The sequence below is a fragment of the Syngnathus typhle genome, linkage group LG8, assembly GCF_033458585.1.
Source record: "Syngnathus typhle isolate RoL2023-S1 ecotype Sweden linkage group LG8, RoL_Styp_1.0, whole genome shotgun sequence".
NCBI classification, from domain to species: domain Eukaryota; kingdom Metazoa; phylum Chordata; class Actinopteri; order Syngnathiformes; family Syngnathidae; genus Syngnathus; species Syngnathus typhle.
Window position 1 is genome coordinate 4096190 of NC_083745.1, and position 26840 is coordinate 4123029.

At 42.9% G+C, this 26840-nt stretch overlaps 2 protein-coding genes across 3 annotated transcripts in view; one reads left to right on the forward strand and one right to left on the reverse strand.

Moving 5' to 3' along the window:
• Positions 1 to 20742, forward strand: part of sorcs3b (sortilin related VPS10 domain containing receptor 3b) — a 36860-nt gene extending 16118 nt beyond the window's left edge. Inside the window, exons 5-29 of the mRNA XM_061285629.1 lie at positions 545 to 644; positions 1340 to 1498; positions 1594 to 1667; positions 3091 to 3155; positions 3759 to 3877; positions 6437 to 6526; positions 6702 to 6881; positions 6975 to 7121; positions 8332 to 8434; positions 9165 to 9241; positions 9330 to 9421; positions 10330 to 10437; positions 10702 to 10819; positions 11021 to 11154; positions 11605 to 11718; positions 11830 to 12001; positions 14568 to 14754; positions 15031 to 15164; positions 15399 to 15522; positions 15699 to 15811; positions 16443 to 16577; positions 16733 to 16832; positions 17620 to 17725; positions 17821 to 17981; positions 19558 to 20742. Coding sequence (XP_061141613.1) covers positions 545 to 644; positions 1340 to 1498; positions 1594 to 1667; positions 3091 to 3155; positions 3759 to 3877; positions 6437 to 6526; positions 6702 to 6881; positions 6975 to 7121; positions 8332 to 8434; positions 9165 to 9241; positions 9330 to 9421; positions 10330 to 10437; positions 10702 to 10819; positions 11021 to 11154; positions 11605 to 11718; positions 11830 to 12001; positions 14568 to 14754; positions 15031 to 15164; positions 15399 to 15522; positions 15699 to 15811; positions 16443 to 16577; positions 16733 to 16832; positions 17620 to 17725; positions 17821 to 17981; positions 19558 to 19622 — 2977 coding nt within the window. The 3' untranslated portion in view covers positions 19623 to 20742. The remainder of the gene's footprint in view (positions 1 to 544; positions 645 to 1339; positions 1499 to 1593; positions 1668 to 3090; positions 3156 to 3758; positions 3878 to 6436; positions 6527 to 6701; positions 6882 to 6974; positions 7122 to 8331; positions 8435 to 9164; positions 9242 to 9329; positions 9422 to 10329; positions 10438 to 10701; positions 10820 to 11020; positions 11155 to 11604; positions 11719 to 11829; positions 12002 to 14567; positions 14755 to 15030; positions 15165 to 15398; positions 15523 to 15698; positions 15812 to 16442; positions 16578 to 16732; positions 16833 to 17619; positions 17726 to 17820; positions 17982 to 19557) is intronic.
• Positions 20743 to 23691: 2949 nt separating this feature from the next.
• The window catches only part of LOC133158003 (VPS10 domain-containing receptor SorCS1-like), a 59878-nt gene continuing 56729 nt past the window's right edge, over positions 23692 to 26840 (reverse strand). For both annotated transcript variants that reach the window (XM_061284761.1, XM_061284762.1), the window contains exons 27-28: positions 26228 to 26382; positions 23692 to 25325 (exon numbers count right to left, since the gene is read on the reverse strand). In XM_061284761.1, coding sequence (XP_061140745.1) covers positions 25267 to 25325; positions 26228 to 26382 — 214 coding nt within the window. In that variant the 3' untranslated portion in view covers positions 23692 to 25266. The remainder of the gene's footprint in view (positions 25326 to 26227; positions 26383 to 26840) is intronic.

A 26840-nucleotide genomic window follows, 5' to 3' on the forward strand; every position in this document is an offset into this window, starting at 1 on the left:
GGGACATGGAAAAGTGACAGGAGTGTGTGACAGAGCGAAGCCCGAGAGATCATTTGTTAGCTTTTGCATGGAATGTTTTCATAATGTCACCAAGGAAAACCAAGAAATCGATTTTCATAGTGTTTAACGCCACTTCCGGTTGTTTAGTGTCAAGCGAAACAAAAAAAACGGAGAAAACCACTAAAACAACCAAAGAGTGGAGCAACACATATAGACAGACAGTATAACAATATACACACAGAAAGTAATTGTGAATATTTCTGCAACTTTGCAATTGTTTCCTTCCTGGAGCAGTCCAATATCTCCTGAATTGGAGCAAAAAAAAAAAAAAGTAATATCATAAACAAATAAACAAACATCTAATTTTACATTCTTTACATTCAGAATATTTGAGATACAATTTTATTTTTTTATATATCAAGCATATATATTGAACAAATTAAACTTGTAGCATGGGCACCATAAATATTCAAGAAAACAGAACAAGTTTTGGAAATAAATGAGCTTGTTTATTTACCCGCAGCTTGTGTTTTTTTGTATGCAGGTCCAGCGACTATGGGAGCACCTACACCAAGCTCAATGACAAAGTGGGCTCGAGGACCGTGCTGAGCTACCTTTACGTGTGCCCCACCAACAAACAAAAGGTCGTCTCATCCTTTGTTTTCCCCATGCCTTTTTTTTTTTTTTTTGAACAATTGGGTGCCTGAGAACAAAAGTGGGCTGAGAAAGATATTAAGTTTTATGACTGCACTAAAATCTGTGGGATTTTTATCTGAATGATTTAGTACATGCTAATGACTATTTCTTCTGGATCTTTTTTTTTTTAACAAATTGCAGTTCAAATCTCTCTATTATGAATACCAATGAGTCTTACAAACACACCGATGCAGCAGCGCCACAGCACAGCTTTGACAGTCTTTATGATTGGTGAAGCCTGCTTTCACGAGGGCGGCCGTCTTGGAACTGGGAATCAAGAATTAAGGAACTATGGGAATTAAGACCAGTATTCATTATTATTTGTTTGTTGCGAGAGAGTTAAAAAATGATTGGGAAACTATGCTTTTAAGCTAGCACAATAATTTGGAATGAATATCTTAAATTGAATATGTTTATCTTCGGTATTTTTAACTGACTGTCGTGATATCAGTATTAGCAATCTACAATTTGTGATTTTTATTTATTTTTTCATGATGTCGTGTACAAGTAAATTGTCAAGGTGCACTTGAAAACGATTCATGCTATCAAGCAATCAAAATGACAGCAAAAGAATACGCCTTCTCTACTTCTCAGCAGCTCAACCGCCGTAAGACAACTGTCGCTTCCCTCCTCTGTACTTCAGATAATGATGCTGAGCGACCCGGAGGTGGAGAGCGCTGTTCTGATCAGCTCGGACGAGGGGGCGAGTTTCGAGAAGCATCCCATTAGCTTCAACGTTCTCAGCCTTCTCTTCCACCCGGCGCAGGAGAACTGGATCCTGGCCTACAGCCACGATAGCAAGGTGGGCGAATTTGCGCCGATTGTCACGCTTGATTGCGGCGCGGGCCGCCGGCTATTTACTTGGCCGTTGTTGTAACCGCCGCTATTATCTCGCAGCTGTACAGCTCCGTGGACTTCGGGAAGAGGTGGCAGCTCGTGCACGACAACGTGATGCCGGGTCGATTCTACTGGTAGGATCAGACACACGTGTGGCAGCTTTAGTATTTTGATTGCGCGTTTCATATAGTGTGTTTTGCTTTTTGTTTGCCATGTTGTCACTCAAGTGCATTGTTTGAGTGCCAATTTAATCCATGCACATGGTAATAAGGTACAAGTGTACCTTCAATGCATGGTTGTTTTTTTTTGCGCAGCCATTTGAAACAGGTCACCTTCTGTTTATTCTCCTTTTGCCTTGTTTGTCTCCTGCTTTACTGAATGGAGATGTAATAGGCCAGGGGTCCCCAAACTTTTTCCTGTGAGGGCCACATAACCTTTCCCTTCTCTGATGGCGGGCCGGTGGCAGTTTGTAACAGAAAAAGTGTGACGATCGTAGGGGAGCTTAAAAAAATTATTGTTTTCCAGAAAGCCACACATAACCAAATAACGGTTATTTAATAACCCTTTCCAGGTTCTTTACAGAAAAAAAGTCAGGAAACAAATAATAACACTATTAATGAAATAAATAATAACTAAACCCTCTCTGAGTTCTTCACAGAAAAAACAGGAAATAAATAACTAAATAACTCTCTCTGGGTTCTTCATAGAAAAAAAAACATGGAACATTAACTTTCTGTTGTGCCATGCACAATCTTAACAGATAAAAGTTCAGCTCAGTTGTCAGAGCAGAACCTCTCTGACACATATGAGCAGTCTCTTAAAGTTCTTGTGTTCCTTCCTTATAATCCTTTTGTAGGTTCCAGTAGGCTTGTAGACACTGCTGTCTTTTTTGTTAAAGTTTGATAGTGCGTCATAGTCTGGAGTAAAATTTGTTGTGGCAATTCTTAGGCGAGATCCGAGGTGTTGGTCCGTTTACCTCGATCTGTGACGGGTAGATGTTGACGTTCATGTGGCTGAACGTCACGTCGCGTACGTCGAGCCAAATTGGCAACTCTTTTAAACGCTCGGCACTGCTTTACTTGGGCGACATTTTAACGGAAGGATTCCAGGGGAAGGTTTGTGGGTGGCTTTAGCGCAAAACTGCATCTGAAAGCTCAGCGCGCAAATTACAAGAATGCTGTCGTCACAGCCCACGCTCTAAATTCGGGACTGATACAAATAGAGCGCGAGTGCGCCATGTCCGTACACGCACTTGTGAGTGTGCACCGAGCTTTCTGACACGGCTTCCGGTAGTAAATGCGCAGGCGAGCGCTTCCCCATCTACTGGGGAAACGCAGTCATTGCAGGCAAAATGAGCAAAAAAAAAAAAAAAAGTTTAATAATACAATTTATTCAGGGTTGGCGGGCCAGATTAAACGGTCCCGCGGGCCGTATCCGGCCCGCGGGCCGTAGTTTGGTGACCCCTGTAATAGGCGCTCATTTAGTGGTTGGAACAACATGTTTTTGTGGCTGATTGCGCAATTACAAGACTCTCCATCTTCTCTTACTTCCCGCCAGGGCCGTAATGGGGCTGGACAGAGAGTCAGACGTGGTCCACATCGAGACGCGGATCGCCAAAGGCCGTGAGTGGCGCACGTTGTGGCTTTTTATCCGGAGCGATGTAGCTAGCCCGCTTCTTCGCCATGCTCTCCCTGAAGTGTCGTGATGCAAAATGGGAGGGGAGGGGGGGGGACTTGTTTTTTTGTCCGTTGATAGATGATTTTTTTCCGACTTTAATCGTCCCCCAGCGCGTCGCCCTTTCAAAGCCGCACGGCGCGTTAATGCGCAGTCGCAAGCTTTGTCTTCATTGGGCAGGTAATGCTCACAAGCCACATGTGGCATCAATGTTTATTGTGGGAGTCACTGCTGCATTGTTCACTGTGTGCTGAGCTTTTTAATTGACATCCACTTTAGAACCGGCACTGAAAATGCTTCCAGAAAAGGTTGTCTTAAATGAAGCTAACATATAAATATTTGAAAGGTGGGAGGAGCTTTTAGCCGCGTGCCTTTGAACTGCGAGGGAACGGCGCTAACCACTAGCTACAGTCCTGTAACATTTCAAATGTGTGTTGTTGTTTTTTTGCAAATTGTTGAATTCTGTAACATCTCCTGTGCATACAAGCGCGACTTGAGGCGAAACATTCGTAATTTACTCCTGATTGATTTCCTTTGGCGTCATCTCGCAGCTGCTCAGTACGTGAAGTGCAGAGCCCAGCGCTGCACGGAGGCCAACAGGCAGTACCTCTTCCCGGGGCACGTGGACACCAATTCGCTGGTCGTGCAAGATGAATACGTTTTCACTCAGGTCTGCGTGAATTACTTTAAAATTACTTTGCTCTTTTTATCACACTCCGAGGTCATCTTTACTCCCCGCCGCTATCTTTTTTCCCTTCCGCTCTTCATCCAATTCATGCTTTTCCATCAAAATCCTCATAATGGCTTCCCGAAACACACCGGTTCCCTTCTGTGCCTTTTGATCATGTTTCAACTCATCACCAAGGCAGAGTGTGTTTCCACACACAAAAGTGAGAAAGAAGCGGGTGAATAAAGCATGCCGTGTCCTTAATGCCATTCAGTTAACGTTTGACTCCAATTAGACAGCAGCCGTCAGGGCCATTATTAGAATTAAATTTTCCAGATGACCTCTGCTCTCATTGATTTTCACCCTCCTGTTTGCGGGCTTGATGCGTTCACTCGCGCATGTTACGCTGAATACATGAGACAATGGAATTCTAATTTTCTATTACACAGTTTTGCTGATTTATTTTTTAGGTGGCAAGGGCAGTTTATACTTTTCTAGTCTTTAAGAGAGTTTAGGTTCATCTTCTTGATTATGCAAAACTGTTTATTCCCTCATCGTCATGGTAACAAAAAACTTCCTTGGAACTTTTTCCGGAAAAATATTCCCAAGTGACTTTGTCGCATTTGTCACCTATTCTTTATCCTTGTCGGCCGATTGCTGACTTTGTTTTTCGTTCGTTAACTTTGAATTCGATTTGCGCGTTATCGTGCTCCGTTGGTTAAACAAACTGTTAAATTGCTCTATTTAGCGAGTCTGATTCTGAAGAGGGGGGGGGGGGGCAAGATTTGGCGTTTACACCCCATTACGAGACGTTCGCTCTTTCGATAATTGAATAGAATTGTACGGTATTGTCATATTATTATTTATTTATCTGGCCGCAGATGTAATCTTTTAATTTAAAATGATGTCGCAGGAAACGACTGTTTTGAGCGCTGACCCAGTTTCACTTCATTCGCAGACTTGATTGGAATGTCTACATCATAAGACTGGGAGTAAATAAATAAATAAATACAACCACGGCGAGTTTCAGAAACGCTCATTCGATAAAATTGCATTTAGCCCAGATGAAATTGCCAAGGCGACGCCATACGCCGCACGACGACTTTCCTGTGACTTTCATTGCCGGCGGAAGGGAGAGGGGGGGGGGGGGGAGTGGTTTGAATTTAACTTGACAAAGAGTAATGAGGTTATCGATTGAGGCTACAACCAAAGAAGCAGTCTTCAACACCTGCACGCTCCCGGGGGAAGAGAAAGAACGCTCGAGTGCAACATCCTCAAAAATGTGGCCCGAGAAAAGGCAACTCATTGATTTTCGATAGATTATTCCATTAGAGCCCTAATGTAGTGTGTAGGGGGGACAAACACCATCCTTCTACTTGATTGGAAAATAAGCAAGCGGGGCCGCCGTTGGCCGGGGCCTCCCTCTAAGTGGATGGGAAAAGTGCGAGTGCATTAAGGTCCTCCAGACACGCTGTAGATAAAGTCAACATCATTTTCAGCGCCACTTAGCTTGGGACTAATTGAGATAATGATGAGCCATTGTGTTGTGCTTGCCATTTTCGCCTCGCTTTTGACACCGTGTGGGAATATTTGGAGAGGCCGTCCTAAATTGCGAAACAAAAATACAGTGCACCTCCTCCAGGAGACGTCTTCTGCTCGGCGCCCTTGTTTCGCGGCTGCCTGAAAGTTCTCTCGCGTATGTTTTGAGACAAAACAAAGCCTCCTGTCCCATTTCTATTTTTTTTTCATATCAGACAGCCTCTATAGATCCAAAGTTGTGTTCATGTTATGTCAGGTTACCCAGTGAAGACATGAATTGCGTCGCTGTCAAAAGTTTAGCAACGCTACAGTTGCCCCAGTTGTTATTGACACCTTGAAAGCATCGGCGTCTTGTTTCGCCTTTCCAGCGACTTCTTCCACCACTCTAACTGTCAAACCTGCACGTCTCAAAGGCGCATTTTTTGCAACCCTCGTCGCGCTTTGGCGACGGGGTTTGTCACTTTCCTCGACGAGATCGTCCTCACGTTGCACCCTCGCCTTTGTTAGGCACTCCCGTAAAGAAATTTCAACAGTGGAACTCTTCTCGAGGGGCTTTGTCGCATTCTGAGAATCTACAGACAAGAAAAAGATTCCTTAAAAAAAAGCTTCAATTATATATATTCTGCATTTATTTCTGGGTTGCCGTATTATAAGCGTTGCCATGTGTCTTAAAGGTTCCGTGAAGTGAAAATAAACGACTTAACCAATAAATAAAATATTGGTTAAATATTTAAATTTATTTAAAAATAAATCCCACAGAGCACGGTGTTCTTAATCATCCTGCCAAGTTTGAATAAAAAAAACAAATACATCAAATAAGTCTTCAAAACTCGGGGAAAAAAATCAAGCTGTTGTGGGCGTGTCCACTGACTGCATCTGAAATGGGATCCCACTCAGATGTTAAATGTCAAGAATGAAAAAAATTGGTATCTGACATCGTGGGGCTTCTTCCCCAAGCTGCAACAACATCTTCTTTCCCAAGAGGTTATTTGATCTTTTCTTTCATGCCTTTTTATTTTCAAGGTGACCAAGACTGGACGGGCCAGCTACTTTGTATCCTACATGAGAGAACCGTTCAGACGCATGCAGTTGCCCAAATATTGTCTGCCCAAGGTATGTGTCGATAAGAAACACTTCCGCTCTAATCATGTCTTGTGTTAGATGGCCACCTAATACCAAAAAGAATCAATCAGTTGTTCCTTCAAGCTGAAATGAAATCACTGAACTGAATTGAAATACATCAATTACCAAGCTAACACGGCTAATGCTATCCCGTCACTATGCACAGGACATGCATATCATTAGCACAGATGAGAAGCAAGTGTTTGCTGCAGTCCAAGAGTGGAACCAGAACCACACGTACAGCCTGTACATCTCCGACTCGCCCGGCGTCTACTTCAGCCTCTCGCTGGAGAATCTCAGGACCACCCGGGGACCCACTGGAAACCTGCTGGTCGACTTCTACAAGGTTGTCACTTTGCTTGATTATTTTATTCTTGATGCTTAGAATTTTTAATGGAGATTCATACAACAATTTTTCCGAATGTACGGTCGTGTCCAGGTGGAGGGGATCAACGGCATGTATCTGGCCAACAAGCTGGTGGACCACCGCGTCAAAACGTTCATCACCTACAATAAAGGTCAAACGTGGGCCCTGCTGCCGGCGCCCGCCACCGACGTGGCCGGGAACGGCATCCACTGCGTGACGGTGAGCCCAGCACGATGCGCTCGTTCAGGTCGCACGTTTCACCCTCGTGGGATGCGCTCTAGATGCTTTTTGATTTACGGCCCAAATTTGCCGCGATGGGCGGGCGGGCGCTTTGGCTTCACTGCCACCAACCTCCCTCTAAGACCAACGGGGAAGCTCGGGCGCTGGAATGGTTTTATTATCCGTGTAAGTCACACCGTGTCATTAGGTGCCGTTTCTGGGGGGGGCAGACTTTCCATTAACCCGTGTGACTTCAATTCACCGAATGCAGTTGCGCCAGGCTAATGAATGTTAGATTACACTGAATTATATTACGAAGAATAGATGTGTTGCCACCGAGTCATCAGCTGATATATGCAACTTATTTCCTTACTGACACCGTATGTTTGATTTTTTATTTTTTTATTATTTATTTTACTGCTTCGTCATGTGGTATTGTGGAATCTCCACACTAAAAAAAAATAATTGCAGCCCATCAGAAGAACCCAACAAATTGATTTTTGTTTTATTTTTGCGTGTGGACCAAAAAGTGCACTTTTTTTTTTCCCCCAGTTGACCTTTTTGCTAAGCGTCATTAGCTTTGTTAGCACCACAGCCCATTATTCGCCTAATGTTAGCGTTTTGGTTAACAAGCCAACAACAGCATGCCATTATTTGGACACTAATGATGCTAAATCGCTGGCTAAAGCACACCCAATGGAGTGCAACTAATCCAGCGGACGACCGATACGTTTTTTAATTTTTTTATTTCATTTGTGTCGTTGTTGGTTACAGGATTCTCCATGAAATATGTTGTGTATTGAATTTCACCCAGAGCTTTATTTCACATTTCACTTTGTTGCAGCAATGACCTCAATACTGACCCCCGACCCCTGCCCCACTCCCCTGCACAGCCTGCCTTCACCTCAGTGGCCCTATTGATGTTTTCCAATATGCTACATAAGGAGTGGAAATGATTTTCCATTTCTTAGCGTCACATCCTGAGAGACTTTAATTACACGCTTCTTTGCATTAAAAAAAAAAAAAAGAAAAATTTAATGGCCTGTATTTCCTCATTGTTTTTTTTTCTGGGGGGCAACAAACGTGGCTTTTGTTTCTTCTCTCTGCTGATGAAGGCACGGCCGCTTCCGGTTAATTGCTGAAAAATGATACATAATTACATCCGCAGGTGATGTGACACTATTGTTAATCTTATTGCTTTTGTTGACAGCCTTTTTGTTCACTGCATCTTCATCTGGAGATGTCGGAGAATCCCTACACGTCCGGACCCATCACTAGCAAAAAGTCGGTACCGGGAATCATTGTTGCGACAGGTTGGCTATTTTCTTCTTGCTATTTATTTATTTGTCATATTTGATAAAATATGTTTTCCTGTCTGCTGATTTTGATTTACATTGGACCTCCACTATTCACCAGGGACAAAAGTTACGTAATTGACGCCTGTCATAAAGGCACTAGGGGGGAAAAGCACTTTTTTTGAACCCTTCAAAATCATGATGAATAAATAATATATATTAGAGAAAATAGCAAAAAGCATATTTTTTAAATGTTTGAAATATAAAAATCACAAGTGTGTGATGGGTCCACTGTATGATCCTGTTCCCATTACCTTCATTAAAATCCACATTTTGATTTAAGTATGAATTACACATCGTTCTTCGTCTTTGTTTTTTTTAATGCTGATGACAATGATAGTCATAAGTATTATTTTCCTTTACCATGTCACATTTAAGTTTTTAACTTGACTATGCAATGCATTTTATTTGAATCGATTTGTATTGGGTTATTTTTTTGTTTATACTTTTCTTTCATTTAATACAATGTGAATGTTCTTCAGAAAGCTTTTTTTTTTTTTAACGCAATACCACGCCGCCTCATTTTGCCTTCAAGCTTAAATCTCCGTTGACATTCTAAAGTTGCATTAATGTGTCCTCTGTTGGGGAATGAGGACGTACAAAAACTCACCAAATAATTCACTATTTTATCAGTTGATGCTGCATTTCAGTATATCGTGTCTCCCCCCTCCCCCCCCCTCCCAACTAGGCAATATCGGAACGGAATTGTCCTCCGCCAACCTTGGCATGTTCATAACGTCTGATGCAGGAAATAGCTGGCGACAGGTGAGCGTGCGCACGCAAATGCACGCAACGTTGAAAAAATAAGTATATGTCATTAACACAACTATTGTTTTGCCGCCTTTATGTGTAGATCTTTGATGAAGAGCACAACATTTGGTTCCTGGACAACGGCGGGGCTTTGCTGGCCGTGCTGCACGCGCCCACGCCGATTCGACACTTGTGGTGCGTACAGCTATTACTCAACAGGATGACAAAAATTGCCAGCGCAGAATTTTTTTTTTTTCCTTTCTTTTGGGCTAGATAATTAGTTTAGCCCCATCGTACACGACATTCCGTGTCCTTGATATCTCGCTTAAGGTACACTTTTTGTAATACAATGCAACTAGAGCACTGGGGTGGCTGCGGGGGCACCGCTCTCCCTCATCCACAAATGCAAGAGTAGTCATTCGAAAGGAAAAACTAAAATGAAATAACAAAAAAACCAAAATCAATCAAATAACTACTTCTACTAGTGCGGCCTAGTTGTTCCATTTCTGTCCTTGATTGTCTTTGAGTGAGGAAAAACGGTCTTCTCACACTTCAACCGGACATGGAGGATACGGAATAAATACTTTCCATTTTGCTGCTCCTCAACTGTCGCAATCATTTCCAGCAGCGACAATTCAGTAAGAGGCAGCTGCCCGCGCTAGGATGCGACGCCCTGAGTGTTTTTATGTAAATCTGACGTCCAAGAAGGTGGAAATGGGACGTTAGGAACGGCCTCCTCAGTCGCTCACATTGCGGCAGCTTTGTAACGTCGTCTACTCTGGCGCATGCCCGCCCCCTTGTCAAAAGTGATTAAGCTGCTCAAGAGGTGATTTCCAGGACGGCCCAAATCTATTTCCACTGCTACAACCTGAGTCATATCTCCCTTTGCGGGCGTTTTGTCACTTATACGCGGGAGGAACATTTATCCTTTAGTTTTTGACTGTCCTGAAATGTTCTCACCTTGAGCAGCTTCCCAAGTACTTCATTTGTTTGATACCAAACAAAAAAGGCGTTGATCATCTTCCACGTCCCCCCCTACCCTCATTTCTCTTGTTGTTTGATGTTGTGCTCCTAAACGTCGCACTCTATTGTGTCACATGAAGGATCAGTCTAGACGAAGGCAAGAAGTGGGACCGTCACACTTTCTCCCTGGCGCCTCTCTACGTGGACGGAGTCCTGATGGAGTCGGAATCCGACAATCACATTATCACGTAAGCAACGGAAACTTCCGCCAGTGTAAACAAAACAACCTCACTTTAGCTAGCGCAGGCCTAGCTTTCTTGAGAATCACCAATAAACGCCTTATTAGATAAATATACTTTATTTCATTTTATTCTGGCCTTCTGAACTCTGCCTAGCAACAAGTGTCCAGGCTAACATTTCATGTGAGGAAGAAACAACCAAAAACAGTTATGATCCAATAGTTATGAAACGATTCTCCCCATTTTAAATACACTTTTCACATCATCCCGCAGTTTCTTTGGACACTTCAGCCATCGGTCAGAGTGGCAGCTGATGAAAATCGACTACAAGGGTCTGTTCAGTCAGCGATGCATGGATGGAGACTACCAGACATGGTCCCTGCACAACAAGGTAACAACAGCAAGACTTGAGGCATTAAAATACTCCTGCTAGGAGTCAAGCAGCAGCATTTTGGGGACGCGTGGGTCATAATTACTAAAGTCAATTGTGGCCACTCCCACAGCACTGTAGCCCTCCCTCTCGCAGAGCCGCCAGCCTGCACTTGTTTTTGTTATGACACTGTCAACACCTTTTGATGTGTTTTTATTGAAGGGTGAGCTGTGCGTGATGGGTGAAAAGCAGATTTTCATGAAGCGTCGGCCCGGAAACCGCTGCATGTTGTCCCAGGATTACTCCAGGATCTATTCATCCGAGTCATGCCAGTGCACCGCCTACGACTTCGAATGGTGACTGCTTGTTCGCCCCCATGAAATGCGTGCAAATCTCCCAAAGTTAGCGCTAATTGCTTCGTTGACGTGTTTGCAAAGCGACTCGCTTATCAAGTAGACATTAATTAAAGACGCGCAGATCCTTTTGCATGCATTAATACAGTATCAGGTTCCAAGAGTCGCAAATATGACCGCTTTTTTTGACTCTAATTATAGTGAGAACTTTTTGTCGCGCCGCTGCGATTTGCAAATAGCTTATTAGAATACAATTAATAATGAATTGGCCAATTAATTTTAAATGTCTGTCAGAAATTCTGTTTGATCGGGCTTGTCTGACAATCTTGTTGCTATTTATGGCGTTAAAATATGCCGCTATGAAACAATTATAAAATCTTCCTCGTGATGTTTGGGTTATTTAGCAGGCTTTGTAAAAGTTGTCCTTTTTTTTTTATTTTTATCCGTGCGCAGCGACTACGGCTTTGAACGTCGCACCGATGGGAAGTGCTCCCCCGCTTTTTGGTTCGATCCAAATGGCGCGGCCAAAAGTTGCAGCGCGGACCAGAGTTTCCTCAACAGCACCGGGTCAGTGTTCCCTTACATCAAGTCCATCAAAAAATGAATTAAAAAAAAATTGGAAATGAGACACGAATTCAGCACAGGTTAATCATCATTGTCATCGGTTTGCTTTCTAAGGTATCGCAAGGTTTTGTCCAATAACTGCAAAGAGGTCGGAAGGAACGTGTATTCACCAAGACGACAGGGGTGTCGCTCCAGACCGCCTCGAGGCCTCCGCTTGACCACCGGCAGCGGCGAGCTCAGCGCCCCCGCCGGAAGCAACGTGACGTTCATGGTTCATCTCCAAGACGTAAGTTGCCGTGTGACACAATTTTCCTTATTTTGTAAAAAAATGATTATAATATTAAAACATTTTTTTTACCCTAGTCACTACTAGAGGACATAATGCTCCTCTCACGTCTAGCTCTATTTTTTAGTGTTTAACCAACCAAATTTTTAAAACTAAATATATATGTTGTGGTGCCTGACGTAAAATACGAAGCACAAACACTTCAATAATAGAATATGCATTTAAGATTTTACAAGGTGACAGTAACCTTTTTCAAAAATCTTTCAAAGCAAAAAAAAGAAATGTTAGCTCTCTTGGACGGTGTTGTTGTAATGCAAAAATCCAGCCTAGGGGGCGCCAGATGCAACATATAGTATGATGTCTCATGTTTGCCCGGTTCATTATGCCTGTTGACAAGTTCTAATTACCAAGTGCAAGCAAATTAGAATCTCCGATTAGCATCGCTAATCAGCCTTATGCACAGCGCAGCTCGGGATGAGGTGCTTTGAGTTAATCAGGTCAAGTAACTTGTACAACTAGTAAAATGACATCTAAATACACACAGCAACGTCATCGGTCCATTCATAGCTCACCTGTGTTTTTGCTGACATCGGGCTGCTGCTACTTGATTTCCCATATGTGCCCAATTAGGACTCTTGAACGTTTACGTGAAGAAGATGAACGCTGTCACGTTTGAGCACTCCACGATAAATCTTGTCTTCATCAAAGTTCACTCCCTCCGAGCATTTACTATAAATGAGAGGGAAAAGGCAAGTTGTAGTCATTATCTCGGTGAAGGTCGGCGTGGATTGATGATGTGTAATTAAAGTGAAAAAACACCCATACACATGGTAACGCCATGCGGCTTTGTCTATCATGAATAAACATTAGGGATCTTTTTAGCAGCCATTGATTATATTTTGTCTGAAAGTAAGAGTAAGGAGCCGGAGCATGCGGTGTGAAATTGCTTTGTTTCCTTTTCACTTTGAAAATTTCGGCAGCATCAATGCGCAACATGAAATTTGGTAGACTTGTCTAAAATAACTAGAGTCACAAAAAAAATCTCAAGAACCCACACTTGGAAATATACAAATAATTATTTCTAAATGTGTTTTGGGGGTAAGAAACCCTAAAAAGCATCTTTTATTCGATTTTCAAGCATGTCAAGACCTACTAAATTAGAATTAACAAAGTGATGTAACTATTGCTTCTGTGACGACGACAACTAATGATTAATGTTGTTGTGTTGTGAGCAAGCCTTTGTTTGGCCTCTTGTGGAAACGGATCTGGTGGCAGACAACTGGTTCTTCCTTGTGACCGCATTCAGCGTTTTGATTTTTATCTAATAATCTTATTTTCTGGGATATTTTCCTTGCAGCACAGATCTGGCGATCTTTTTTATTTTTTTTTTCCCGTTTGTTTTGGTTCACTGTTCAAGTGTGCGAATATTCCCGAGATACTTGGGCGGGAGCGAAACGTCCCTATTTATTTATTTATTTGATTAATTTATTAAAGAGAATATTATTAGGGTTGGAGCTGTAGAGTTTGCCAAGGCCCTCTTCGAATCATGTTCTGATCAATGAATGGCCCTTTTTTTGGTTTGCCCTTTATTGAAATTACATTTTTGTTGGAGAATTTTCTTTGTATTTAGTGTGAAATTGAAGAGGAAGTCTGCCATTTTGGTTGGAAGCAACAATTTGACCAAACTGCGGGGCTCGTATTTTGACAAATTCCAACTCTGTATTTCACCCAAGCTAGCCCAAAATAGAAGCTGGGCAGATGATTTGACGGATGATTGACACTCAACTGCCAAGCGCTTTCCACCTCTGCCATCATCTAATGTGGAATGAGCAGGTCGGCAAAGTTTGATGATGATCATTTCAGGGATTCGCCAGTCACTAAATAGAATAAGGCCTGAAAAAAAAATACTACTGAACAATTAATCGAAATTGACATCATTCATTTGTTTATCAAAAAAATATATAAATAAAAAAATATGGGAAAAAATAATTGCATATTGTCTCACAATCACAACATATTTTCAGTTTTTTTTTTTTAAATGCTACAGCCTTGGAATAAATTAGATCCACACAAAACTGTTTGTTGAACAAGCAGCCTTTTGGGCACACTCCAAATTTTGTTGCACACGTAAATGAGCCACAACTGGAAGCAGGTACACCAGACAGATGGTTGACACGCAATTGCCAAGATTTTGACTTTGATTTCATTGGATGAGATTTTACTTTGATCAGGTGCTTCCAGGGCCCGTTCAGCTCTGTTTGCAATTTTAATTACTTCCGATACTCTGAGGGGGCAAAGGGGGAAATATTTCCTTGCTGCTGCTGATTTAACCGTAAAAGACAGCAGCGAATAATAAAGCCTTGAGATACTTGGAAAATACTCCAAGCCATTTCGAGTTGTATTTTCTGACTCGATTGCCTGTCATCGTGTGTGTGTTAGCAGCGACAAAGCCTTTGTGACACACCTGAAGGGACGACTCGGGCCGAGCACTTTCGCGGCGCAGCGCATGGACGTGCTCCATTACAAGGCTGACAGGTGTTGCAACCCCTCCCCGCCCCCTCCTCAGGGAGACTCGCCGAGGACCAGCGTCCAGCTCGACTTCGGCGACGGCATCCGGATCACTTACTCCAACCTGAGCCGGGCCGACGACGGCATCCAACACGCCTACCGAGCCACGGGGATTTACCGCGTGACGGCGGCGGCCGAGAACAGCCTGGGATCCGACAGCTGTGTGCTCTATCTGCACATCACCAGTACGCCAAAAATCAAATACTCACACGTTGTCTCTTCTGCTTTTCACTTATTCATGGAGTACTTTTCAGACTTGGGAAGTAGCTCCGGTGTGCTGTGAGATGGTAGACTGGCGCAAGTTTGGGACCTGTAGTGGAAGGCGCCATGTTATTTGATGTTACAAATAATAAATAAATGAGTGCGGGAGACTCACGATTACAAATACATATGACTGAATACTATTCACTGGAATAATATATATTCCCGGACCCTAATTTGCATATGTGTTGCTACCACAGGTCCAGTTGAGCGTGTGTACCTTTCAGTTCCTCTGGTGGCTTCCAGGGGCAAGGAGACCAATCTCACAGCGGTGGTTTGGCCGAGTCACATCAGGACGTTGACTTTCTTCTGGTGGATCGCCAACAGCTCAGAGGTGACAAGCTCCGCCTCTTTCTGCAAATACGTTCGGCCCGTGTTCAGCCGCACCGCCTCCCTTTGTCGTCTGACAGTATTAGGGATGTTTGGGGATGATATATTTTTTTTATTTTTTAAAAGCCTCAGACAAAGGTTACCCCATTCAGCTGCTGATCATGGTCACCCCTGGCCCCCCACATAGCGCCGGCCCTGGATGTGTTATTGTCTTTCTGTTGTCTCGTTTCTAACGCAGCCTATTATAACGCTGGATGGGAGTATCTCGTTCACGTTCCAGAAGGAGGGAACAAATAAGGTCACGGTCCAGGTGGCTTGTGGAAGCACGGTGCTGCAGGATTCCAGGGATATCACCGTTAAAGGTTAACGTGCAACTTTAATTGGTGACATGAATATGCAACACATGTGGTCTGCTCGCCGACGTGGATGAAATGTCACAGCGAGCACACAGAAAATCTTGATGCCAATTAACTCCACGTTTTGGGAAAATGAGTCAAATACTGGCGGAGAAAACAAACGGTTTGTTTTTGTTTGCTAGAGTTTTTCAGGTCGCTGCTGCTGTCCTTTTCGCCGACGCTTGACGAGCACAATCCTGACATCCGCGAGTGGCGGGAGGACATAGGCCGCGTGGTGCAGACAGCCCTGTCACAGGTACGTCAACTCCCAACCGCGACTCGCCGGACCAGCCGTACCTCCCTGGGTCATTAGTCTTTCATGGTCATGTGCACCATCGCTACAGCGCTCGGCGTGTTTCATGGGCTGTGACGGAGATCTTGCCTGTTTTTTGGAAGGCTTCTTTTCTTACTTTATTTGTGATGACAGCAAGCAGACGTTGGGTACATTTCAATGGCTGGCAAGTTGTGTACCAGCCAGCTTTTACCGAGTGAAACTGATGAGAGGAAAGACGCAGAAAGTCAACTTGACAAGCTAGCCAAAAGGAGGATGTGAGGCTAGAAGAGACGGATGGATGAAAATGCTGCGGAAGAGGTGCAAGAGGAAGTTTTTGCGACTTTGTCGAACCACAAAAATGCATAATTCAGTAAGCAGACAACTTTGATCAAATAGATCGAGGCAGCAAAAACAAACCAGTGCGACAACAGTAATTGTCTGCCAGAGGCTAAACTTGTTTGCTGTCCAATGGGCTGCAGAAAACATCAAATCAAAAAGATTAAACCGAGATTTTTCTTTTTGAGACAAAATAAGTGGATTGCGCGTGTGCCTCGCAATTTGGAGGTTTTGGGATTCAAAGTGCAAAATAAATGACGTCATTTTTTGTTGGCAGGTTGCTGGCGTTCCCACCAGTCAGTTGCTGGTGTCTTTGTCTCCTGGACTTCCAACCACGGCGGAGCTCTTCATCCTGCCCGATGTGCTCACGCCAAATGAGCACAAGAGGCAAACGCGGGAGGAACTGCAGACGGTAGGAGGAACATATACTATATTATTATTATATATTATTATATTAATATATATATTATATTATAAAGTAAAATAAATAAAAAATATATATTAATGCATATTAATACCACTCACAGTGCTTCACTTTTTTTTTTTTTTTTTTATGTTTCTAAACAGATATCTGACACTTTTGTCAGCCTCCTCAACCAAGGCCTGGTCCACTTTGAGTTGAAAGTTGGCACTCACGTCAGCGTCTACATCACTCAGCAAACTTTGGGTACGTGGCTCTCTGACGGCACGTCCGCATACTCGACTTTCAGCCGACACAACGTGCGCATCACCGCGCACCTCTTTCTTTCTTATAAGTCGTCGATCGATGACGTGATGGACGGAAAGGCGTTCGAGGTCGCGTCGTTGTTAGCATATCGCGAAAGCACGTGAACGAGGTCCTATGTGGCTTTACCCTTTTCATCCGCCGATGGATCTGTCTTCATTTGTGTCGCCGTTCAAAGGCCTGCATCGCCTTTTAAGATGATCCCCAAAAGGTCACGCTTCATAGTCCTTCCTTAAGAAGAGCGAGAGGAGGGGGACAAATTTTGAATATCGCACGTCAGCATTTAAAAAGCCATGACAGTGCAACATGACGGACCCCGGGGAAAGCCTGCGGACAGCCGAGATGTTCCTTTTGCACCCCGAGGAGGTCAAATGGTGTCCGGCCCAGAGTGACACATGTGATGAGTTGATGCATCCGTTTTTGAAAGTTTTGTTGTCGTTAGAACACCATCAATCTCATGGTTGTGTTGTGAAGATATTGCTGCATTTTCAAGCAATGCTGGAATAATCGATGGTACTCCCTCACAGCAGCCAGCGGAGAAAAGCAGATAGGGAAAGGGCTAAATGTATTTAAAAGGCAATATAAATAAAATATTACAATTATAATATTAAAAGTTGTAAAATATTTTTTTTAAAAATCTGCCATAAAGATGTTTCTAATTATTTCTGCTCATCTGCACAATATTATTGAAAAAATGTAAAAAAATACTTTTTTAAAATCTATTCTCTAGCGCCGCTAGTGGATTCCAGCACCCTCCACAGCGGGTCGGCCATGTTGGTGATGATCTGCGTGGTGTTTGTGGGCTTAGCGGCCTTCTTCATTTACAAGTTCAAAAGGTAAGCCCCCCACCACAAATTTGGAAATCTCATCCTCATCTCCTTTCTCATCAAATCCTCTCGCGGTCGTCCTGCTCTGTGCCCTTCCAAAAAAGGAAAATCCCTTGGATCCACGTGGAGACGGAGGACAGTCGGGAGAAGGAACCCGAGATGATCAGCACGGTCAGTCAGAAGGACGACATGCCCAAAGTCAACCTCGCCGACTTTCCCTCGGAGAAGGACTTCACGGAAAAGCAGCTGGACGCCAGGAAACGAGGTACACCTGTTTTCTCTTGAAACGCCATCACTTGGCGAACGACAGCGTGGACACCGACGTGACAGCGTGAAATGGAGTTCGGGAACGTTTGTGACACGTTAATATGGGATTTCGAGTGAAGCTGTCGCCGCAAAAGGCTTACGACTGTCATTTAGTCAAAGCGTGCTCGCTCACAAAGTACACCTGCTGACTCTCAAGCAGGGGTGCTCAAACGGTTGAAATTTGACCCTTGTAATCTTGACAGCAGTTAAACAATGTAACCAAGGTGGGATTTAAAAAAAAAAATCAATATTTATTACATGTTTAATAGGAAAGAAAATTGAAATCAGTTCTTATGCTCATTATGCACACAAAAAGGATAAAAAGTCTAGATATTTTATAGTTCAACATCAAAATAATGTAAAAGAAAATTGAAATGGAACGGACATGGAAAAGCAGCTCGCGAGAATGACTAAGAAGAAAAAAAGGGAAGGAAGCTTGGGTGCTCTCACCACTGAGGGAGACGTGCTAGGCATAAGCATCATGCCGCCCCATAATGATATCCAATACATTAAAAAAAAAAAAATCTTAGCAATGCTTACTTTTGATTGACAAAGGGATTCATTTCATTCCTCTCACATGACATGAAGGCTGCAGACTTTTTGTTTTTTCTTCACACCTTTTGTAGTGCTGCTTCTTTCTTTCCAAGCGGTCGCCAAAGTGAAACCAAGCGACTGTTGTTGACGAGATATTTTTTTTTTCCCAGGGTGGAAGACATTTAATTTTCCTTTTCTTTTTTTTTTTCTTTTCATTAAATCCCTCAAGTCTCACTTTGAGTCTGCTTTTGAGATGGAAGTGTTTCCAATCAGGTGTGCCAGGAGCGTCAGATCCATCATCGGCTCACGCGGTTGCGGGGTCGCCCCTCGGATTACTAGACGATTAATAGCTCAGACATCAAAAGTGATTCCTTTATTGCTATCATCCACAAGAAACAGGTGGATTTCAAGTGTATTTAAAAAGTAATACTAAATATTTTTTTAAATGGCATCTAATTTGAAAAAAATATATATTTAAAAAATTAACTTCACTGGCTATTTCACTCTTTTTTTTCCATTTTTTAAATCAGCATTCAAACACAATCAAGGACAGAAATATCTTCATGACAAACCACATCAAGTCACACCTCAAACTAAAGGTTAGGATGAGGAGCTCGGTAGATCTGTAATCATTTTTTAGTATGTACTCGCATGTTTCATGTTCCCCCCCCCCCCACACACACACACTCTGGCGTGACTATCTTTGTGCTTTTTATTTTATACGCTATTATTACAGTCACTTTATAAATCTTCATCCTGACCTTAAGTGTGCTCACTACTGCGAGATTGTCAAGTTTCACCTTTCAAATGCGCCTGCGTCTGCACAATCCCAACAGCCTCACATACATTTATCCCCCCCGACCTCACGGGCTCGCTTTCAGCGACTCGCGCTTTCGATGGGCCACGCCCCCTCTCCATTTCTCGTCTTGATGTGCGGGGGAGAAGTTGTGAGCTTCACCTGTAATGACTGTTGCGTAATTATTTGTCTTCCTTCTTTTCAGGATCGATGGGGAGGAATATGGACAGAATTGTAACGAGGGAATATCCAAACTGTACAAACGTCTAAAGACACACACACTGTAACCCAGTAAGTACACAATGTTGTGTTTCAATTGTGCTGCAATTGTGTGCTTTGTCGGCTTCTCTTTTTGATAATAGTTCCTTCATGCTGATAGTCGCAATCGTTTCGAGTCATGTTTTCACACTTCCAACAAATAGAGTTGAGTAACAACAAGTAATAAGGATTCATATGCCACGCGAGAGTGTAGAAAGTATTTCAGGGAAACAAGGTATTTAGTCGGTATTTAGAAAAAAAATCTTGTGGTTAGGGCTAACAAATATAGTCAAATTAAAATATTTATTGGGCCAAAAACGCACATGACAGTGAACCCCTGTTATGTTTTACAGAAAGTTTTTGTCTAAGACGCTAGCTCCCTGTTTCTAAATTAAGAGGCAAAATGTGTTCACTTCCAACTGTTTAACTGTTTATCCCCAAATACATAAAGCATAAGAGAATCAAGCATTGAATATTTAAACATCAAAATGTTCAATCGAATAATAACCCCATGTCTAACGCTAACATAACAAACAAAATTCATAAACCGATGTCGAGCGATTGGCTGCTAACATAGCAAAACTGATTTTTGTAAACCAGCTATACTATTCAATTAATTTTTGATAGCAGTTTTCTGTCAACGAATAATTCACCAATGTGAGCCCGAAGGCACTTTGAGGCCAAGTGTAGCTTCAACACACGTGGAGCATAGCTCAGCTGAACAAACATGACAGACATTTTGTAACTCGACAAGTGTACATAAAATCAAAAGAAGGAATGTAAATCTCAAAACTTCATTTGAACTCATTCATTGTCTCCATGTCCAATGTCTCACTAATCAACTACTGTCAGCATTTTTACACTAGCATGCCCTAATTAATTGTAAAAATATATGTATAAAATATATTTAAGAGTATATTAGGGTGAGCAATTGTTCTCTGTCGTAGTGATTTTAAAGCTTTCTTGGCACATGAAATAAACATTAATGAAACACCTTGTTCTATAGTCCACTTGTGCAATGGCCAAGCAACGTGCATGATCTCTAATTATTACCGATGACTTTTTGTGTGTGTCCTTTTTCTTACTGTGAGTACATTTTGAAACCGTTCAGAATAAATGTATTTTTATATGGCACCGTTTGATTTCCCTCTATCATGGTTCAACAATAATAATGTCAAAAATGTATTTGTAACAAACCACATCAAGTCACACCTCAAAGTAAAGGTCATGGTGAGGACTCTCCAGACCCATAATTGCTTTGTCAATATAGCCTCATGAGATGATGTGAAGATTGAAAAACATGTTGAAATGTTTTTGGTTTGTTAAATAATGACTTGTCTCTTTGTTTGCTTACCAACAGCAACCTGAAGGTGCTAACTGTTCTTAATTCCTTCCTCTTTATCAAAGGCGGCCCGGCCCGGCCCGGCCCGGCCCGGCCCCACTTCCAGCTGAAGAAAACTTTTTATGATCTCTTTAAAGTGCTACTTTCTTGTGTAATTTCCTGCTAAAAGCATCTGAATGATATGACTTGGAAATTACAGCACTCAACGTCAACTTTGTTTAGTCATCTAATTGGACTCAAATTTTGCATCTAAATTCAGGTCTATCCTTTATATTTCCGATGAAAACATTTGACTTCCCCTCCACAATTCCTCAAAATATTTTCCTCACGTCAAAAAGGCTAAATTAACTTCCACACCGAATTGCCCTGCAGCCTTTTGCCGTCTTGCCACTCTAAACATCTCCCACCAATCTTCATCATTCCCGTCTGCCATGTGCGCCCTGGGAGCTTCTCGTAGACACCCTTGCTCTCTCTGTCCCTCTAACTGCTTGGAGATGTGCTGGCAGAGTGCAATCTAATTGAACGGCGACAACAATCGCTAATGGATGCTCGGCCGCCGTAATGTCTCACTCGATGAAAGGAAACACGCTCATCAATTCCGCATTGTGGCGCCGGGCGATTGCTGCGGGTTATTGTGCGCGGGACATTAGTCATTCAAAGTGCGACTCGCAGACTTTCTTCCCAGGGAACGGGATAATTAATTTGTCGCGCAGCGGGAGAGTCAGTGGTAGTGTTGGCTCGTGAGTGAACGATTCGTTCAAAAGAACGTTCAGTGAACGAATCACTTCCTAAAGTGACCAGTAAGTGTCAGTAATGCGTATTAAAGCTGGTGCCACCTCGCCGTAAAACAAAACGAAGAAGAAAATGACGTCACTTCCCGTTCACGAACGAGTCGTGAATTGCATTTCCCGTTCACCTTTACTTTTCACCGTTAATTTAATAAACATTAAAACCTGTTAAAACTTGTCTGTCTTATTCCTTTTTTTTTAAAATGCACAACACATGCATAAATGTATTACTTACACCTGAAAATGGTGATGTACCTAATGGAGTGTCCGAATTACGACACTGATCATACAGCCAATCAGGAAGTTAGGATAAGGGTGGGTGTGGCACTTTTCACTTCCACTTTTTTCCCTAATGAAGTGGCCTGTGATTAGGTGACTGATTCACAATTTGGTTTTGTCTGATATCAGAGATTAAATAAAGAAAACCAACTGGCTGATTGATTTGTTTTAATTGAGAGGAAAAAAAAACAGCAAAAGCATTTCACTAGCTGACCAGGAGATGGCGACAGCGTGGCATCTGAAGACCATGGATTGTTTGTTCTGCTATAGCCTAGGTGACTGATTCACAATTTGGTTTTGTCTGATATCAGATATTAAATATAGAAAACCAACTGGCTGATTGATTTGTTTTAATTGAGAGGGAAAAAAACCAGCAAAAGCATTTCACTAGCTGACCAGGAGATGGCGACAGCGTGGCATCTGAAGACCATGGATTATTTGTTCTGCTATAGCCTAGGTGACTGATTCACAATTTGATTTTGTCTGATAATAGATATTAAATAAAGAAAACCAACTGGCTAATTGATTTGTTTTAATTGAGAGAAAAAAAATCATTAGCAAAAGCATTTCACTAACTGACCAGGAGATGGCGACAGCGCGGCTTCTGAAGACCATGGATCGTTCTGCTGTGCCGGTTTAAAAAAAAACAAAAAAAAAACGTAATTAGCTAGGGGTCAAAGGTCAAAGTTTACGGTTCAAAGTTCACCCAGGGGTCAAAGGTCGGTTCAAAGTTCACCCAGGGGTCAAAGGTCGGTTCAAAGTTCACGGGGTCATGTGCGCATTTTCGATTTTTAACTAGAGTTGAAAGTTCAGGGTTCAAAGGTCACCCAGGGGTCACCACGGGGTCACCACGGGGTCACCGCGGGGTCACCGCGGGTTCAAAGTTCAGGGTTCACTTTTTTTTTTTTTTTTTTTTTTTTAGGTTAACCTTTATTTAACCCAGTGCTTCTCAATTATTTTCTGTTACGCCCCCCCCTAGCAAGAAGAAAACTATTTGCGCCCCCCCTCCCCACCGTGACTATCCTAACTTGTCTTGTAAGTCGTAAAATGTTGCACTGTCGCAAACGTGACAGAAGTAACAATGAGAGCGCCACTGCCCCCTGCTGTAGTAAACGCGCAATTACACTTTATTCTAGTACTGCCAAAAAAAAAGCCTGTTCCCCAGGGTCACATGCGCCCCCCCAGGAATAGCACCACGCCCCCCAAGGGGGGCGCGCCCCACTATTTGAGAAGCACTGGATTAGGTTCACCTCATGGGCACTTCAATGGGTAGGTAAAAAAAAAAAAAAAAAAAAAGTGTAGCGAACGATTTAGTGAACGATTGTTTTTAACAAATCTTTTGAGCAAACCGATTCAGTTCACCTTCAAACTGGAATGCACATCACTAATACAAAACATGCATACGACCAATTGTTTTGATTGTTTGTGAGTTTTTATAGCCGACTGGGTGGTGACACGCGCTCTTGCTCGGGAAGACCTTGGTTCGAACCCAGGCATGATTTTTTGTGCTTTTAGAATTGGAACCTCGCTCTGCAAACATGCAAACAAATGCAAGTATTTATGTGTAAATACATAAGGTGGTCTTTATTTTTTGCAACAAAGAAAACCCCACCAACAACCTCACTGAATAAGCATCACTTTACTTAAACTGAATGCACCACTGAGAACTGAACAAACTGCAGCATACATTTTTAATGTAAATATTGCACAAAGCAGCAACAGAATACAACATATCATGCAAAAGTAACCCGACAAGTATTCACATGAAAGAACACAAGCAGAAAAGACTTCAGTGTTCATCCCACGATAAGTTCTTGGACCTCCACCGCATGATGGGAACCAAAAAAAATGTATTTGTTCATTTGTCTTACTGACACATAACGCTGACAACACTTTAAAATAAAAAAGGCTTGATAGAATTCCAGTATTCATTTCAAAGAGACGCACCACCCTCGGCCGCCGCGTGGGCTGAGCTAGCTTGACAGGAGATACGTCTTCGCCATGTCGGGCAACCTTTATTCCGTCGGCTTCTTGAAGGCCAACCTAGTACTGAGGAAAAGTCCAATATCCATGCTGGTATGTTGCCACGATCGATACTTTTCATCATCTGCTCTAGATCTTTTGCAGCTAACAGATACATGGTGGATTGGGGAACTGGGGCGTCCTCTGTGGTTGAGAAAAGATCCATAACTAAAGTGTCGAATTCATTATTTGATACAGCCACAAATTCTGATTGAGTTGTCTACTTAATGTGTCTTGAGAAACGGATTTTCTCTTAAAAAAATAAATTTAAAAAAAAGCTTTTAACTCATTCACTACCATTGACGGCTATAGACATTTGAACTGTGCTGGCAGTGAAGGAGTTAAGATGAGTGTGTTCAATGTAAAACAAACAAGGGAGCGTGTCAAATGAATGGAATTCCTAAAGGTCATAAAAACTGTCACTGGAGCCATTTGTGCCGCACAACAGCACTTGGGCTGTCTTAGCTAAAACGTACAACACACCATTCCCTCTATTGAGAAAATAAAAATACCACATTTCCTTGTTTACACGTCAAACAAGCTGTGAAACAATCCGTTTGTGCAGCACTAATGTCTTTTTGAAGACGTGTAATGTAAAATTTGCCGTCCACTCAATGGGACAGATGTCTGTCTCATCGGCACGTAGCTTTCATCTTCCATTCCGCTCGCACTTTTGTCGTGACGCGGAATAATTTGAGCATCAGGCGGCGGCGACGGAGCGCGCAGATGTCCAAGTGGCGGCTGTCCTTCCTCCACTGGATATTGCCAACCTTCATTTGATGGCAATCTCGCCGATAAGATCTTGCAGATTGCGACGGGCTAAATGAAGGCGCTTGCCTTCGCTGTCTTGGAGTAGCAATAAGACGCTTTCCAATGTTTTCCATCGACTGCCAGAAAGACGACTTTGTCTCAGTGTTCTGCCACTTTTTGGAAAGAAGCGCCTTTCTTCCATTCTCAACGGACTGTACACTATTTACATCAAAAGATGAAGGTCCTTTGAAAAATACTCTCCAGTCAAAAAAAGAGAGTCCCATTTGGAGAGCGGGGATGTATAAATCTGTACAGTCTCCTCGGATGGATTAGGCGGGCGCGGCGCCGCAGCGTGAGCCGCTCTGTCCATGCGTGGGTAGCAAAACACTCGAGAGCATTCATCGTGACCGCGCTGGAAGTAACTGCCGGCCGGGGAAGATGTATTGCTTTGGCGTTCCCCCGTCGACGCCGCACATTAAAACACATGGGGCGCTTCATCTGGGAGCTTGACGTCGGCACGCGATGGCAGGTAGCCTGGCGAGGGGACAAGAGAGGACAAACACAGGAGGAGGTTTATGCTAGCATTTGCATGAGAACCTTGTTGCCCCCCCTTAACCCTGACCCCCCCCCCCCACACACACACACACACACACTCACACACATGCGTGGAAAACACATTCATTCATCTTGGACGGGTCAACTGCAGCGGAGGCGAGTAAATCAAGCCAGGGCGGCGAGGATGTTCCTTGATGAAAAAGCTTTCACACTCTTCATCGCGCTCCCAGTGCACTAATTATTTTATTGGGACAAATAACTCACGTATCTCGACGCTTCGGCTCCCCCGAGCGCCGTTCCGATCTACCTGCGGCTGGCAGACACCGTAAACTACTCACTGAGTTAAGTACTAAAGTCAAACACTAAAAATATATCCGTGGTGATGTGTGCATTTCATAGATGCATACAAATGAGATAGATATAAGAAGAAAAAAAGAGATGTGCAGTTTTATTGGCCCATCTTCAAGCAAAGATTGATGACTGTGACAGTTTGTCTATGATTTTGCAAGCGTTCCTTTTTCCAAGCATTCTCTTTAGATGTCTTGATAATGTCGATTTATTTTTTCTTTTTGTCAACTGAATTTGAATGAAGCTTTTCAAAAGCGCCAACGCCAAGAGTATTACCTTCTACTTTCTGAATGGCTTCTCTTTTTATTCAAAGGTTAAGTTATGCACGCGAGTAATAAAGGAGCGAGGCCATTAAGTGTGAGGGATGCGAAGGTGTTTTGTTTCTTATAATGATGCTATCGCGTCGGAACATATTCATGGCCGCTGCGCCCCGATAACGCTAGCCTTGATGTTCTTTTCGTTAACGCTGCCTTTTTGACTTTTAGTAGTAGCTTCTTGTCATGTCCAGAATAAAATTTAAAAAAACAACATACCTCTACTTTTTGAATCCAGCTGTACATCCACGCGATCCAGTGAGGTCATCTTATCCGCCTCAGCTTTTGTGTCCGCCACGGAGGTGACGGTGGAAACGACCTCTTGTTCTTTGTCAGGCTGCTCCGCCGTGTACGTGTTGAGGCCTGGGATCTTCCTGAGGGGGCGGTAAGGGTCAAAGGGGACACGTTGTGGCAAATTGACTTTTTAAACGGCAGGCTTGGCCCGTACGGGCGGCGGACTGTTAACGGTCTAAAGCGCTAGCCGCCGTGCGGGAAGCGTGACGGTGACAGTTGAAGTGTTTGGCAGGTCATCTGAAAGAATGCGTGTTGTTTTCTGTATTTTGTTTTTACACCAACCAAACGAGTGTCTGTCTATTCTTCCTCTATCCTAACCACTTATTATTCGTTCTAGCTAGCAATGGTAGGCAACATTAGACTAGCATACAATGCTAACATTTTCAAGAAGGACTTGAGAGAAAAATACATCAAATATTTCAAAGTCAAATTAACTTTGGCGCCAACGGTTAAAGTCCTTAATAGTCTCAACCGAAAATTTCACCCAAAAGCAAGAGGCTCTTTTTAAAGAATAATAACATTGGGGGGGCACCTTAAT